Genomic DNA, 16,932 nt, shown 5'->3' on the forward strand with positions numbered 1-16,932 from the left:
ATGTTTCGTTAGAACACCTGTGTCCCCGAAAGATCAGGAAATGTCCCAACAAAATGCGTACTTTTCCCTAGAGGCATAGACCCCATTCCGCCTTTCTGACTCCAAATCATACTGTGACGTGTCTTGCCATTGCATGGGCTATAGGGAAGGGAAGCAGTGTTGGAGTGGAGTCTTGGGGGAACCCTGTTTGTAAGGGCTTGGGGCACCTCCCTAGAGAGAGATGAGTGACAGGGATCTGGGTTAATTAATGGGGCGTGATAAAAAGGGGTGTGTGGCCGGAAGTGTGAGTTGGAGGCTGGAGAAAGTGAGGAGAACAGTATAAGGTGTAAAGAAGGGAAGTAACTGTTTTTTTTGAGAGAGGTAGATAGGACGAAGGTGATTAGTCTTTGTTATTTTGGAGGTGTCCCCGTGACCCAGACAACGGGCGGCTGTAGGGCACCGTTTATATCGCGGCAGATTGAATAAAAAGCCAGTCAGCATTTGGAAGACTTCCCCGGACAAGCGGCTCCTGAGTGTGTTTATTCGACGGGACGTCACAATACTTTCTACCCATCATGACGTCAGACGGTTAGTCGACCTTCTTCTGAGACTGACGCCTGCTGGTGGCCACTGTTTGCAGTATGGAAACGCACGGAAGGCGTGACGGCGGAAGCGGACGCATCGTCTGATGGTATCGGGCCGGCCGTGCCTTGTGAAACGACACGTATTGGCGATGCTACGCTCTGAGCCAGGAATTCTCTTATTATTCCTGCTCTGAGGCTGATATAAGAGCTGATGCCTGATTCAGTCATTCACTCGTCAATACGGCGTTCGAGGTGAGCCGTTTTCACTGAAGTTAAAGCTTAAACTTAAAAGAGTTAAACTTGCCAATTTATATTGTACAACAAATTTGAAAGTGCTGACAAAGTTTATTTTTTTTAACTTTAATTTTAGCTCTTTATTCTTTAAGTAAGTACTGCTGTACACACTTTAATGTATAGTCTCAAGTCTGCAGACTGTACTCTGTAAATTTCGTCGTAGTTGTGAATCTGATAATATTAATTTATATATTAATAATGAATGAATAGATGTTCAAAATTGCATTGGTTTTGTGAATGACATATTTCCTGACAAGATAAATGACAATGAACTGTTTGATGAGATATCCAAAGATATGTCACTGCAGATAAAAGTTAATGAATGGGGTACAGCAGAATTACCAGTAGAGAAACGATGGATGGAAATCTTTCAGCACTTTGTCAACCATCATGTAATAATATGAAACTCATGGCAGAATTTGCATTATGCCTTCCAGGGACAAATGCTCCCACTGAAAGAGTCTTTTCTCTGATTAACAACATGTGGACACCAGAAAAGTCACAACTTAAAGTCGACACATTGAAACATATGCTGGGTGTGAAATGCAATTTCAGTGATTCATGTGACAAGTTTTATGACCCGTTATTACAAACTCCTGATGTCCTGAGAGCTATCCACTCATCTCAGAAATATTTGTTTCATGATTATGAAGGTTACTCATTGAAAAGCTGTTTTTCCTTTATAAACATTGAAAAAGTGTCATGTTCAATTTCAGAAAGTATTAATAAATTATTCACAAAACATTTCTGGCACTTCTCTACTTTCACTGCGATTCCTGATTAACAACGAACGGTTTCGGTACGTCCATAACATACAGTATACTATATAATGTACACTAATGAGTTTGTTATTTGCTCTTCAGGAAAGCGTGGCTTTCAGTCAATTTTCATGAACTGTTTTTGGCAAGATCTAGCCTGTAATTTCACGAAAAATAGCATACAATGGTATAGAACCCTACTTTGAAAATGAGTATATGTTTGTGGTTTACTAATATCCATCCATCCATTTTCCAACCCGCTGAATCCAAACACAGGGTCACGGGGGTCTGCCGGAGCCAATCCCAGCCAACACAGGGCACAAGGCAGGGAACCAATCCTGGGCAGGGTGCCAACCCACCACAGGACACACACAAACACACCCACACACCAAGCACACACTAGGGCCAATTTAGAATCACCAATCCATCTAACCTGCATGTCTTTGGACTGTGGGAGGAAACCGGAGCGCCCGGAGGAAACCCACGCAGACACGGGGAGAACATGCAAACTCCACGCAGGGTGGACCCGGGAAGCGAACCCAGGTCCCCAGGTCTCCTAACTGCGAGGCAGCAGCGCTACCCACTGCGCCACCGTGCCGCCCGGTTTAATAATATGATTGTTTCAAATGGAAGAAACTTGTACAGAATAAGATGCAGGAAACACGAAAATAGGCATTTCCATTATTAAAGTCTATCTGCCCCCCCCAGACCCCCCGCCTGGTGTCCCAGGTTGCCCCCAGAAAAATCTGGTCACTGTAATTTTACCGTTGCCCGTTTGTCTTTGCACATTATTCAGCCCCTGTCGTCCTGCCATCTTGTTGGAGTAGCATCCACTTGCAAAGCCACAGCACCATATGTCACCGCGAAGCCGTGGAGAACGTTATGCTGCCTGTAACATCGTTCAGCATGACCGGTCTGGTGGTGGGTCTGGGGAGGCGTATCCATGGAGGGACGCACAGACCTCTACAGGCTAGACAACGACATCTTGACTGCCATTAGGTATCGGAATAAAATCCTTGGACCCATTGTCAGACCCTATGTAGCTTATGTCATGTCCAGGGCAACCCTCATGCCGTAATTTATAATATAATAATTAAGTTATCTTAATTTTATAATAATCTTATATCACAGCTCCGCTGATTCAAAACTCAACTGCAAGAGTCCTGATATGAACCAACAACAGCGAGCACATCCCAGCCATCCTGCTGCACCTTCACTGCTCCCTGTGTCTTACAGGCCTGAATATCAAATTCTGTTCTTGACCTGCCCACTAAGGTCCACTCATTCTGTGCCCCCCACTAACCTGCACTCTGTGGGTGACAGCAGGGCCTCCAGCTGTATATAGCGCCCTGACTGTGGACTGACCCCCCAAAATTAATGACATCAGCTGACTCCATTCATTTGTTTTAACTCATTGGTTTAGGAGGACATTAAACAGACATGACATTCGGCCCCTTCTGTCAGTTTTCCCCCTCTGTCTGTCCAGGTACTCAGGGTTGGACTTTTTATCACAATTTATATTATTTGCTCAAGATTTTTTTGTAGTATTATATGTTGTATTTTAGTCTGCATTATTGTCTTTTATTCTATTTGAATGTTTTGTATATCCTGTATTTATCTTTATTTAGTGAAGATATTATGTGTAGCCAATGTTCTATCGGTCCTGTTGTTCTTTTTGAATTTTGGGTAGGGTGCTATATAAATAAATTGTGTTGTAATTAGTATAAATATTTTTTTCTTTTGATGGCCCATTGTTTATAATAATAAGTGACAAAAACTAGAGCAGTTCTATATAAGGCAATTATCCATCCATCCATCCATCCATCCATCCATCCATCCTCTTCCACTTATCCGAGGTCGGGTCGTGGGGGCAGCAGCTTGAGCAGAGATGCCCAGACTTCCCTCTCCCCGGCCACTTCTTCTAGCTCTTCTGGGAGAATCCCGAGGCGTTCCCAGGCCAGTCGGGAGACATAGTCCCTCCAGCGTGTCCTGGGTCTTCCCCGGGGCCTCCTCCCAGTTGGACGTGCCCGGAACACCTCACCAGGGAGGCGTCCAGGAGGCATCCTGATCAGATGCCCGAGCCACCTCATCTGACTCCTCTCGATGCGGAGGAGCAGCGGCTCTACTCTGAGCTTCTCACCCTATCTTTAAGGGAGAGCCCAGACACCCTGCGGAGGAAACTCATTTCAGCCGCTTGTATTCGCGATCTCGTTCTTTCGGTCACTACCCATCGTTCATGATCATAGGTGAGGGTAGGAACATAGATCAAGCGGTAAATTGAGAGCTTTGCCTTACGGCTCAGCTCCTTTTTCACCACGACAGACCGATGCAGAGCCCGCATCACTGCAGACACCGCACCGATCCGCCCGGCCGATCTCACGCTCCATTCTTCCCTCACTCATGAACAAGATCCCGAGATACTTGAACTCCTCCACTTGAGGCAGGATCTCGCTCCCAACCCTGAGAGGGCACTCCACCCTTTTCCGGCTGAGGACCATGGTCTCGGATTTGGAGGTGCTGATTCCCATCCCAGCCGCTTCACACTCAGCTGTGAACCGATCCAGAGAGAGCTGAAGATCACGGCCTGATGAAGCAAACAGGACAACATCATCTGCAAAAAGCAGTGACCCAATCCTGAGCCCACCAAGCCGGACCCCCTCAACACCCTGGCTGCGCCTAGAAATTCTGTCCATAAAAGTTATGAACAGAATCGGTGACAAAGGGCAGCCCTGGCGGAGTCCAACTCTCACTGGAAACGGGTTCGACTTACTGCCGGCAATGCGAACCAAGCTCTGGCACCGATCGTACAGGGACCGAACAGCCCTTATCAGGGGGTCCGGTACCCCATACTCTCGGAGTACCCCCCACAGGATTCCCCGAGGGACACGGTCGAACGCCCACAAAACACATGTAGACTGGTTGGGCGAACTCCCATGCACCCTCCAAGACCCTGCTAAGGGTGTAGAGCTGGTCCACTGTTCCGCGACCAGGACGAAAACCACACTGTTCCTCCTAATCCGAGGTTCGACTATCCAACGGACCCTCCTCTCCAGGACCCCCGAATAGACTTTTCCAGGGAGGCTGAGGAGTGTGATCCCTCTGAGGTTGGAACACACCCTCCGGTCCCCTTTCTTAAAAAGGGGGACCACCACCTCGGTCTGCCAATCCAGAGGCACTGTCCCTGATGTCCATGCGATGTTGTAGGGACGTGTCAACCAAGACAGCCCTACAACATCCAGAGCCTTGAGGAACTCCTGGCATATCTCATCCACCCCCGGGGTCCTGCCACAAAGGAGTTTTTTGACCACCTCGGTGACCTCAGTCCCAGAGATGGAGGAGCCCACCTCCAAGTCCCCAGACTCTGCTTCCTCATTGGAAGGCATGTTAGTGGGATTGAGGAGGTCTTCGAAGTACGGAAGCTTGACGGCATCCCTCACCGCCAGTGTCCACCAACGGGTTCGGGGATTGCCGCCACGACAGGCACCGAACACCTTAATGCCACAGCTCCGGTCAGCCGCCTCAACAATAGAAGCACGGAACATGGCCCATTCGGACTCATTGTCCCCCACCTCCCTCGGGACATGGTCAAAGTTCTGCCGGAGGTGGGAGTTGAAGCTACTTCTGACTGGGGGCTCATGCCAGACGTTCCCAGCAGACCCTCACAACACGTTTGGGCCTACCAGGCCTGACCGGCATCCTCCCCCACCATCGAAGCCAACTCACCACCAGGTGGTGATCAGTTGACAGCTCCGCCCCTCTCTTCACCCGAGTGTCCAAGACATGTGGCCACAAGTCCGACGACACGACCACAAAGTCGATCATCGAACTGAGGCCTAGGGTGTCCTGGTGCCAAGTGCACATATGAACACCCCTATGCTTGAACATGGTGTTCGTTATGGACAATCCGTGACGAGCACAGAAGTCCAATAACAAAATACCACTCGGGTTCAGATCGGGGAGGCCATTCCTCCCAATCACGCCCTTCCAGGTCTCACTATCATTGCCCACGTGAGCACTGAAGTCTCCCAGCAGTACGAGGGAGTCCCCAGATGGTATGCCCTCTAGCACCCCCCTCCAGGGACTCCAAAAAGGGTGGGTACTCCGAATTGCTGTTCGGTGCATACGCACAAACAACAGTTAGGACCTGTCCCCCCACCCAAAGGCGAAGGGGGGCTACCCTCTCGTCTACTGGGGTAAACCCCAATGAACAGGTTCCAAGTCGGGGGGCAATAAGTATACCCACACCCGCTCGGCGCCTCTCACCGGGGGCAGCTCCAGAGTGGTAGAGAGTCCAGCCCCTCTCGAGGAGATTGGTTCCAGAGTCCAAGCTGTGCGTCGAGGTGAGCCCGACTATATCTAGCCGGAACCTCTCGACCTCGCGCACTAGCTCAGGCTCCTTCACCTTCAGAGAGGTGACATTACACGTCCCAAGAGCCAGCTTCTGTAGCCGAGGATCGGACCACCAAGGTCCCCGCCTTCGGCCATCACCCAACTCACACTGCACCCGACCTCCTTGGCCCCTCTCATAGGTGGTGAGCCCATGGGAAGGTGGACCCACGTTGCCTTTTCGGGCTGTGCCCGGCCGAGCCCCATGGGTGCAGGCCCGGCCACCAGGCGCTCGCCATCGAGACCCACCTCCAGGCCTGGCTCCAGACGGGGGCCCCGGTGACCTGCGTCCGGGCGAGGGAAAACGCTGTCCAAATTTTTTATTCATCATAGGAGGTTTTCTTGAACCGCTCTTTGTCTCATCCCTCACCTAGGACCAGTTTGCCTTGGGTGGCCCTACCAGGGGCATAAAGCCCCGGACAACGGAGCTCCTAGGATCATTGGGACACGCAAACCCCTCCACCACGATAAGGTGGCGGTTAAAGGAGGGGCAATTAATATATTGCATAATTCAGTGTAGAATATGTATTGCCGTTTTCTTCACATACATGTTTAAAAATATTAGATTGGCTTAAATGTTTATTTTAAATTGGTTTAGAACAATATTGCACACATGCATAGTACATTTTAAAAAACGTAATTACTTTTATTATTAACATTTTACTAAACTCTAACGTGGTGTAAACATTATAATTATATTGTATAGTTCGTTTCATGAATGTAAACAAAAAACTATTTTCAATTCACACAGATCTTGATGATTTTAATTTTGTCGACATGTTAAATGGTTCCCACAGACCAGAACACAACGTAAATGTTAATAGTGTATTTCACAGAAACGATCCGTATTGTTTAGTTTGATGTGTGACACGATGTGATGGCAGAAACCCTCTGAACTTCACAATGATGAGTATTATTTGGTTTCTAAACGGGTCTTTGACCCGACGTTACTTTCTGCGCTTTGCTGAGACCTGCCCAAACCTTCCAAAAGTAAGTTTACGACGTCAGTCCTGAAATGACGGAGATGTCACTTCTGGGTCTGTAACTGCGGGTCTGAAACTGTGGTGACGTATGGTGCCGTGGCTCTGCATGTGGATAGTATTGTCTCTGTTTATTCTTTCTCTATAGTATTATTTCAGACTGTTCACTCTTATGGTCTTCAGGCTGCTCTCGTGTTCATTTTTAGAGCCCCACGCTGGAGTCTTTCCCTGTCTTTTCTGTTTTTATCTTTTTAATTTCATTTAAAAAAACTTAGCGGAGTGTGGCTCTGAGGCTAGGGATCTGCTCTGGCAATCGGAAGGTTGCCGGTTCGAATCCCGTAAATGCCAAAAGGGACTCTACTCTGTTGGGCCCTTAAGAAAGGCCTTTAACCTGCAATTGCTGAGCGCTTTGAGTAGTGAGAAAAGTGCTATATAAATGCAATGAATTATTATTACCCGCTTATTTGTCAATACGCCCTCTGCTGGTTCCTCTCCAATTCCTCTAAATTGTATCCGGCTGCAGGTGAACGCCACACCCCCAGCATTTGTGTCTGTCCTCTGTCACATCGCTTTCGCTGAAAAACAGAGAAAATGATATTTACCTAAGGAAATGTTTAAAAGAACCAAAAGAATAAGCACAAAAAAGGACCCTGTCCTGGCTCTCCATTATTTCTGTACCTTCTAATTTTTTGTTTGATTCTTGGCCTTCATTTAGAAAGGCGTTTGCTCGCTCAGTCCGATGTGAACAGATACTTCAGTGATTTCAAAAAGAAGCACTAAGTTCATAACGGTAAACATTTTGACTATTGTCTTTGATTTACAATATGACTAAGTATATTGGCCATATTACCGCAGAACTAAATTAAAGTTATTAAAGGAAATTTAAATTTCATTTACCCTTTCCAGCTGGAGTTCTCAAGCAATATATATATATAAATAAATAAATATATATACACAACTGCGGTGGGTTGGCACCCTGCCCGGGATTGGTTCCTGCCTTGTGCCCTGTGTTGGCTGGGATTGGCTCCAGCAGACCCCCGTGACCCTGTGTTCGGATTCAACAGGTTGGAAAATGGATGGATATATATACACAAGCACTTCCTCAAAGCCAGCATGTCATTCTAAAGAGGACTGAGCAGAGTCATGTTGTTAAAAGGAGTTTAATGTTACAAAAATAGTTATGCAAACCATTATAAACATACATTTAAAATATCTGGATTTTAAAAGGTAGGCGTTTGTGGAACATCAAAACCACTAGCGACAGTATGCTAGAATTAAAAATAATACAAATATAATAAAATAAAATAAACATAACACAAATATCCAACACAAATTGTAGAAGGTGACAAAAATGGGAACCAGATATGATCCTCCCTCTACAAATACTACAATGAAAGAAGAAAGGAGTAAAGTTGAGACACACCACGTTAAAATTGAAGGGGGCCTCGAGGATGAGAGAAACAATAAAATGGTCCTTTGGAAACCTGGACACGACATTAAATACAGACATACACAAGAAGATAGTTACAATATGAAATGGTCACACCATCAACATGACAATTCCACAGTCATGGCTATTCATCTAATACAAGGGGTAAAAAAAATGAATCAAAGACAAATATTAAATACTGACATACACTAAACTTATGACAATGACTTTTAAACAAAAACAACAGTGGAAATGACCATTGGTGACACAGCCTGTGTTACATCTGTAAATAGTAAAACCTGCCAAACAGAAAGTGCAGGATTAGCTCAGCTTTTTAAACTGTATTATAAAAAGTTCCACTTCAGAAATCTAAACGTCAGTATTGTTTTCAAGTACACACTCCTGGCATAAACACCTGCATACTTGACAATGTGGCCTTCATGACTCTAATGGCGAGGCAGCAGGATGCTGTGGTCTCTTTGTTTTTTACAAAGAGGGCACTTGGATTCATTTTGATAATCAATGTACTCAAAGTTGGTTTTATATTCTCTGCCTTTATGAAGAAATGTGACTGTGGAAATCAAGACAAAAATAATATGTAATGCTAATTTGGCAGAAAGCGCTGCTGTACTTTTATAAATAGCTAACTTAACTACAGAAAAATCAAGTTAAATAAGATATTTAACAAACGTTAATGATGATGATAAACATAACTACCTTTCATATTGTACACTAACATTGCAGATTCTCTACATAAATGAAAAAGTTAATATAGATGAAATATTAAAAAGAAATAATGCAAGAGGTAAAAAATAATTAAAACGATATGCTTAAAAATAGAATATGCCAGTAATGACGATAAACAGAGAACACTTGGATTCGCTGTACAATATATAATCGTACATCTCATTAGTTTTGTTTAATAAATCTAAAGTTTCTTTAAATATACTGAGCTTTTTATTCTGTGAGTCCATACCTGGTTCTGTTGTGCCATTGTTCCGTGTCAGAAAACGTTTTCAGCTCCTTTTCTTTTTCGAATTGGAAAAACTGTACAGCAGCTCTTCTCCTTCTCCTTCTCCTTCTCTTTCTACAGACTGTGGGCGGTCGTGGGGTGGACTGTGGAAGGCCGAGTGTGCCATAGACATATATAGATAGACGCCGCATTCACTGTGTTGCCCAGTCGACACAATACGTCAGCGCGCCCGCCATATTGCGAGTGGCAAAAGTGTCATTTAAGCTGATAATACAGGTAGATGTGGAAACCGGGTTTTCTGATGAAAAAACAATAACGTTTAAAACAGTATCGTTTACATAAAACAGATTTTGGCAAATTGTTTAAATGCAATTATTTATATCCATTTATACACTAATAATGGGAAAGTGGGGGGGTCCAAGGCTGTATGATAACCCAGCGTACATTTGTTTTGTAGATTTTGGTGACACATATGACGATGTCTCTCAGTGTGCATTGTGGGAGAGGCTGCAGGATTGTGGGTAATATGGCCGCTCAAGCCTGCTGTTCATTTCCTGTATGAATGTATGGAGAGCTGAGAAGTCGAAGTTGTTCACGGTGGGTGTCACGGCCGTGTCTTCTCACCATTCCTGTTGGTGCTTCACATGTGCTTTACATATCAAGATGCAGCATAGAATGTGAGGGGGTCCAGCCCTGGGGCATTTGGTGGCACCATTGCTGTATGTAGATGATGTTGCCCTCTTTGTCTTATCTGACTGTGACCCTCGGCACACACTCGAGCGATTCGCCGCTGGAATGAGGATCAGCACCTCCAAGTCTGAGGTCCTGGTTGTCAGTCGTAAAAGAGCAGACTGCCCTCTGCTGGTGAGGAGGAGGAGTTCAAGTATCTTGGGATCGTATTAATGAGTGATGGAGAAAGGGGAAGGAGATATCGACGGGCAGTGGTAGCTCTTCTGCGGGTGGTGAAGCAGGGACAAAGTCTAAAGACAAAACGTTTGGTAGCTGAGCTAACACTCCATGATTGGGCGAGCCTCTCAGTCATTAAGGGGGCTTCAGAGTGGTCAAGAGGAGCCACTTGAGGTGGCTGGGCGGGATGTAAGAATGTCCACTGAGTGGCTCCCCCTACATCTGCTCCAGGCACATCCCACTGGCCAGAGACCCTGCGGCAGACCAGGACACTCCTTCCTGCTCTTACCCAATCCTTGTCAGGACTCACGGGTGTCCCATGGATGCTGACCCTTTCCATTCTGAAAGCTCCGCTTCCTTCTTTTTCTCATTTCCTCTGAGACTTTTGCTCCCTTCAGTGCCATCAGTTGAGAGACCCTCTTTTCTCATTTACCAGAAACCAGACAATGACTACGAAATACACCTGGCAGCAGTTGTACTTTTATACAATTTCTTTTGTTCTCACCTTGAGGTTTGGCATTTAAATGTCCACCTCAGCCTGAGATGTTCTTGTTACGAATCAGGATTTGAGTTTGTGTTGATTCACTTTGTTGTAAAGAATTCCATGGCCTCCTTCCTCTGTCTCTCCACACAGCTACTGTCCACTTATCTGATTGTGTGCTGACGTTTGTCACTTGAGTCATCCTCATCTTTTTCATCACAGTCGTGTTTCACATACTGCAGGAGAGCCGATCATTCAGACTAACTGCACAGATTGCTCTGAGTGGGAGATGCTGTGCTAAGAACTGGCAGTTCCCATGGAGGTCTCCTACCCTGCAGGAATCACTGGTGGTCTGGACACTCGTCCATCATTGGACACAAACACCCCATCACACACACATATGTGGAGATCATGAAGTGTCTGACCTCAGAGACCCTGCTTGTGTGTTTTGTCTTTCTCACTTCCTCCCCTCTAGTTGTCAGTGGATGCAAAGAGGGGACCCCACGGCTGTGAGCAGATGAGGGTCCCGTCCGCTGGCTCTTCTGGACCACAGCTGTTGATAGGTGATGGCCATGTGGTCACTTTGACTCTCATATTTTATTTACATGTGTCCCCCTCGACTCTTCATCACTCTCAGTACCAGAGGCCACCTCAGCGTCATCCTCTGTTTTGTCACTTCGGCCTTCATATTTGGGATCTCCGCCGCTCCCCTCTATTGCTGACTCATTCCGCTCAGCTCTCGTGTGTCTTCCTGTCGTTTGTCTCCTTTTAACTGGCAGACAATCCAAGTGTCTTCCTTGGCTGACCGCTGACCTTGGCACATTGAGTGGGCACTTTAACTGTTTAGCTGTAAAAGTCGGGGGCATCACATACAGTTGTTTGAGTACCTTTGAAAGTTAACGAGTAACCCAGGACTTATTTCCATGTGTTATTTAAAGAATATTTACTTTTATTGTGTTACTATGGAAGATTATTCCAACTACTCCAAACAAAAAAAAAAGATGACTGTATTATTTCACAGACGTTTTGACTTTTTCATAAAGACGTTACCTGCTGTGTAACATGGCGCCTGTGCCCACTCCAGCCATCTGGTGACAGCGAGTGAGGAGGAGGAGGAGGTTCACTCCATGCGTAGCGTCCAATCAAGTGAAAGCAGCTGAGCAAAAGTCCTAAGCAGACATTTAGTCCTTCAAGTGCTAAGGGGCCAACTAATGCGCCCAGTTAGGGTCACAGGGGGCCAGAGATCATCCCAGCGGCCCCAGTGTAAGGCAAGAAGCCAACGGGCTTTATCAGCCAGGTGACATGATAAAAGTTCTCTGCCTGAGACCCCTTCACTATTTAGGGGGCTGCTCTTTGTGGCCAGCGTCTTCAGGTATGGCCGCCTCCTCTCAGTCAGGTCTCAGGTACCTGTGGAGTGTGTCCCTGTGTGGTCTGGACACCGTGTTCTGCGGTCTTTATAACATCCAAGAACCTGATCTCATCTGCCTGTGTTTCTGGTCAGAGTCATGGAGGTTCATCTGAGGATTTAATAACAAATTCTGACCAGTCAGATGTGCAGAAGAAAACAAAATGCGAATGTAGCGCCCTGTTGGTAACGCATCACGTTTTGGAACATGTAACTAGATGACATAGTTACTCTTATGGAGTAATGTTAGTAAGTTGCTGTTTAAAGTCACCTTCTCCAGCCTGTGTCACCAGTTGAGGTTTCTTTTCCCCTTCTGCCCCGTCGCACCAGTTGGCCAGCTGCCCTTTGATTTTCCACCCGCGTCTTCCTTTTATCGAGCGGTCACTCAAGTCACATGACACTTCACTTTGTTTTCCCCTCAGACGTGTCCAGCCAGCGTCTCACTCGTGTGTCACAGCTGTAGACGTGTCCAGCTTGTCCTCTTCATGTCCACTTTGCTTCTCGGATGTGTTCCTTTACATCAGCTGAGCCCACGGTGGCCCTGAAGGGTTCATCATGTTGTTTCCCCTTCTGTTTCAACAAACCCGTGTCTTTAGAAGAAGAAGACATTGCATTAATATGGCGCTTTACACACGGAGGGGGAGCCACTACTGTCACCACCAGTGTGTCACATCCACCTGGGTGATGCGATGGCAGCCATTTTGTGGTAGTGAGCTCAGCACACATGAATTATTAGGTGGTGAAGGGTTTAGAGAGATGGGAGTTGATTTAGGTGGCCAGAGTGACCAGACGGTGATTGGCAATTTAGCCATGACATTGGGGTGCACCCTACTCTTTATGACGGACACCCAGGGATCTTTTATGACCACAGAGAGTCAGGACCTCAGTTTCACGTCTCATCTGAAGGACGACTAATGTCTACTCTTTCTGTATTCTGTCTTTTGTTCCTGCACTTGACGTGAGCACTCGTCACAGAGCTCTGTGCCTGCACTCGGTGACCAGCGCCATACAATCATAAACAGAACTGAGTCTTTGGAGTGCCAGGCTCCTGAAGGGCGACTGGCCTGTTGCGGGCACCAGCAGCAGGTGAACTGGCTGGATGGCAGATGCTGGGTGCTGCAGGGGGGGTCTGCATGTTACCATGGAGACGGGTGGTCAGGTGACATGGTGACCCGTCATAAAGCTGCTCTGCTTGTTTTGGTGGAGATGAGGTCTGACCAGCTGAGGTGTGTGAGGAGGAGACAACCATGTGAGACGAGAACTGCTGCTGCACGCTGATCTCCATACAGTCCACCAGGTCCTCTGCTTTGGCAGGCCCTCCGAGCTTCAGGGAGCTTCAAGGATTTTTGTATTTCGATCTTCAGGGCCGACTGCTCAGAGCCCCTCACACGGGGAGTGAGTTTTGGTTTTAGATCTCTTTTTAACAGTTTCTGCAGTTTCAGGTTTGGAATAAAATGATTTGCCCTTAATGACCATTTCATCTTTCTGTTTTTAACTAAATATTTATATTAACTTCCCTTTTTATTAGTTGTGACTTTGCCCTAATAAAGCCACGTTTGTGCTCGCTGCTCTTATTGTGTCACTGACCCTCAGTCCCACTTCTCAATATCCCAGAGATCTCCTTAAAGCCACAGCTGAGGACCTCTGAACATGACAGTCCATCACTCCTCTTCTCTCCATCTTGTTTCTCCTCAGTTCTTATTTTGTGTCACCACAAAGTGCTCAGATGTGCAGGTCAGGTCACCTTTAGGCCACTCACAGTCAGCTCACCAGATTGGCTCCTTCTGCCTTTGTCTGATGCTTAGAGATGTTGTGTCCTCTGCGAGTCTCTCTGTCACTTCTGGTTCTTTTATTCACGACTCTGACCTGCTGTCCTGACCTAAAGCCATGCTGTGTCCACTATGAATGTCCAGCTGCCTGATGTCCCTGTTTCTTCTCTTTTCAGTTTCAGAGTCTCTTCTCATAGTTCAGACCACACAGCCTGACCCAGTGGTTCACGTGGGGTCAGAGGTCCTGCTGCAGTGTTCCTTCACGGTGACGTCAGGTGCCATTGATGTTAAACAGCTGACAGTCACCTGGATACAATATGCACTGACCGTAGCAAAGTACGACCAGGAGGACCTCATTGAGAGACCGAGACTGAGCCTGAACGCTGAGGGGATGAAGAGTGGAAACGCATCTCTGCTCATCAGGTCTGTCCACTTTGACGATGGCGGTCAGTACAGGTGTATAGTGCAACATAAAAGAAAAGAAGGAGACGTGGACATCTATGTGTCTGTCAGAGGTAAGCCGTCTGCTGAAACACCCTGCAGGTCTTACTGGTTGACTCTGTCCAGTTATGAGGGTCTATCCGGTGGGCTTTAATCAGATTGACTGCCTTGCCAAACTTTTCAGACCCTTCACCAATCGTGTGATTTTACCAAACTACAAATTCTGCCGTTTGTTTTCTGTGATTTATTTATTTTATTGTAAAGCACTGAAACACACATTTCGTTTTATCCACTCCTTCAATCCCCCACTTCAGTGTCTGTAGAGCCCCCTTCCGCAGTAATCACAGTCTTTAGACCACTGGGGTATGTCTGCCCCCCTTAAATCGCTTGGGTTACACGAGTGACACTTTTCAAACTGCGCTGTCAGTCAGACTGAGATCAGAGCCTTCACTGGGCCTTTGGAGGCTATCAACTGCAGTGTTGGTCTCTGAGACCCCCAAAGATGACTTGATCTTTGTGTTTTTGTCCCCAAAGTCCTGCTAAATAAAAGACGCACTTTGGCTCAATCTTCAGGTTTTCTTTTTTAGCAGACGGGTTCTCTTGACGTATTTTGCTTCATTTTTCTGTCCATCTGTCCATTCTGAGACCCCTCTGATTAAAAGCGGCCCCATGTTATAATGCAGCCCCCCATACTGGACTGGATGTCTGGTCTTTTTGGAGGCTTATGAACCTCTTTGGACTTTGACAGAAAGCCCCCTCTTGGTGACCACAAACCCTCGGTCAGGTGACATCAAACAATGTCACAGTAAAATAAAGCAATTCTGACTTTCCAGTAAACTTGGAAATAAAAGAGAAGAACATTTCAGTGTAGGATTTGTTGGTCACTCAAATGAAACTGTTGGTCGAAGGTTCAAACAGTACACAGGGCTGTGTGGGGACAATGGTGGGAGCAGCTGAGTCTTGGACTGCTGGGTTCTAACATGTCAGCTGTGTCCCCTTGTAGAATTGAATGCACTGATTGGGACCTCCTGCCTCACTGACCACCTGTCCTTTTGTTTTTAGCGACTCCTCAGGTGTCCATAAAGCTGGAAACGAACCTCAGTCTGTCTGAAGGAGTGGTGACCTGTGAAGCTGTGAGTTTCTACCCACGAGCCATCAGCTTTAACATCACAAGAAAGGGTGAGACGTTAAAAACAGAGAGGCTGACATCGGATCAAAGTCCATCCAGGTGGCGTCTACCTGATGGGTCCTTCAGTGCCAGGAGTGTCTACACCTTTGACGCAAGTGACATCAGGAACAGCAGAGATACAATGAGCTGTGAAGTGACACATGCATCTGTGGATCAGCCAATCACAGTCTCCACCAAACCAGGTTGGTAAGACTTTGTCATTGTAGCACAGCACCTCCTACTGACTGAAGGCTGTAAACACGAGGGGGATACTCAGTTAGTGCTCTTAAATAGTTTGAAAGGTAAGACGGAGGAGAAAATGTCCGCCTTGTATAAAATGAAGGATTGTGTAATCATAGAAGAGGAAGATTAGGAAACATCTAGACGAGGAAGAGTCGGTGTGCTTATGTGCTCCACTTGTCGTCTGTCACTGAGTGCTGTGCAGGTTTGGGTGGGATTGTGTGGCCAAGGGGTCAGAGTTCAAGACATTGAAGACTGAAGTGCAACAATTGAATTCAGTTCAGTTGATCTGTGAGTAGCGCTCATCACTGACTGCTGACTCCAAACACGGAGACAAGTGTAGAAATGTAACAGATGGCTGAATCCTGAATGAGTGAACATAAGGACATGGGTTAGTTTAAAAAATAGGAAAAGAAAAGAGCAAGAAAGTGATGAACATAAATGGAAAGCAATGACTTCTGTCTGTTCATTTATTGTTGAACTCCACGCAGGGAGCACCTGAGATGTGAACCTTGGCCTCCATGTTGAGGATGTCAGTCAGAGTTTATAGATGGCCGAGTAGCTTTATGAGAATAAGGACTGGAAGAGCGAAACACACAAAAGAACACGAGGAGCTAGAAGTGGCAAGTGAAGATGGCGTACAAGTAATCTGAGTCGTTGGACGGCCATTCTGTGGTGGAGCTCAGGCCTTTAGCAGGACATGTGGCCTGGTGAGCCACACTGCTGTGACCAGCCTGATGTTAGGAGGATTCTCTGTGTCCACCACTGGAGTCTTTTTAACAGCTGTGCTTGTTTTCTTCCAGTTCCTCCAAATCTCAGAATAAATCTGTTTACTGTCTTTGAGAACATTTAAATAGCTGGGACTGAATGCTGAGACGCAGGAGCATCGTGGTTGTAACTGTACTGATATTTAAGATGTGCAATTCCTGTAAATCATGGCTTATAAATGTCTCACAATCATTCAGCCAAAGGCAGAGTTGTTCTCCAGTGTGTGGCTACTTGCTGATATCACACAGCAAATGTTCTCCCAATTCCTGAATTGCTCTGTTGCTTTGTCCATTGCACTCAGCCTGACTTACAAATAAACTGAATAAAATGGCTGAATAAAAACTTCATCAGAAATAGGAAATAAATTGGCA

At 46.3% G+C, this 16,932-nt stretch overlaps 3 protein-coding genes across 4 annotated transcripts in view; 2 read left to right on the forward strand and 1 right to left on the reverse strand.

The window, feature by feature from the left end:
- Positions 1–16,932, forward strand: part of LOC127527217 (transmembrane protein 272-like) — a 242,432-nt gene that overhangs the window by 160,604 nt on the left and 64,896 nt on the right. The window lies entirely within an intron of this gene.
- The window catches only part of itga7 (integrin, alpha 7), a 181,281-nt gene that overhangs the window by 22,110 nt on the left and 142,239 nt on the right, over positions 1–16,932 (reverse strand). The gene's annotated exons all lie outside the window — the stretch shown is intronic.
- The window catches only part of LOC127527215 (butyrophilin subfamily 1 member A1-like), a 51,302-nt gene that overhangs the window by 834 nt on the left and 33,536 nt on the right, over positions 1–16,932 (forward strand). For both annotated transcript variants that reach the window (XM_051925226.1, XM_051925227.1), the window contains exons 2-3: positions 14,121–14,459; positions 15,448–15,756. In XM_051925226.1, coding sequence (XP_051781186.1) covers positions 14,121–14,459; positions 15,448–15,756 — 648 coding nt within the window. The remainder of the gene's footprint in view (positions 1–14,120; positions 14,460–15,447; positions 15,757–16,932) is intronic.

The sequence above is a fragment of the Erpetoichthys calabaricus genome, chromosome 3 (assembly GCF_900747795.2).
Source record: "Erpetoichthys calabaricus chromosome 3, fErpCal1.3, whole genome shotgun sequence".
NCBI lineage: Eukaryota > Metazoa > Chordata > Cladistia > Polypteriformes > Polypteridae > Erpetoichthys > Erpetoichthys calabaricus.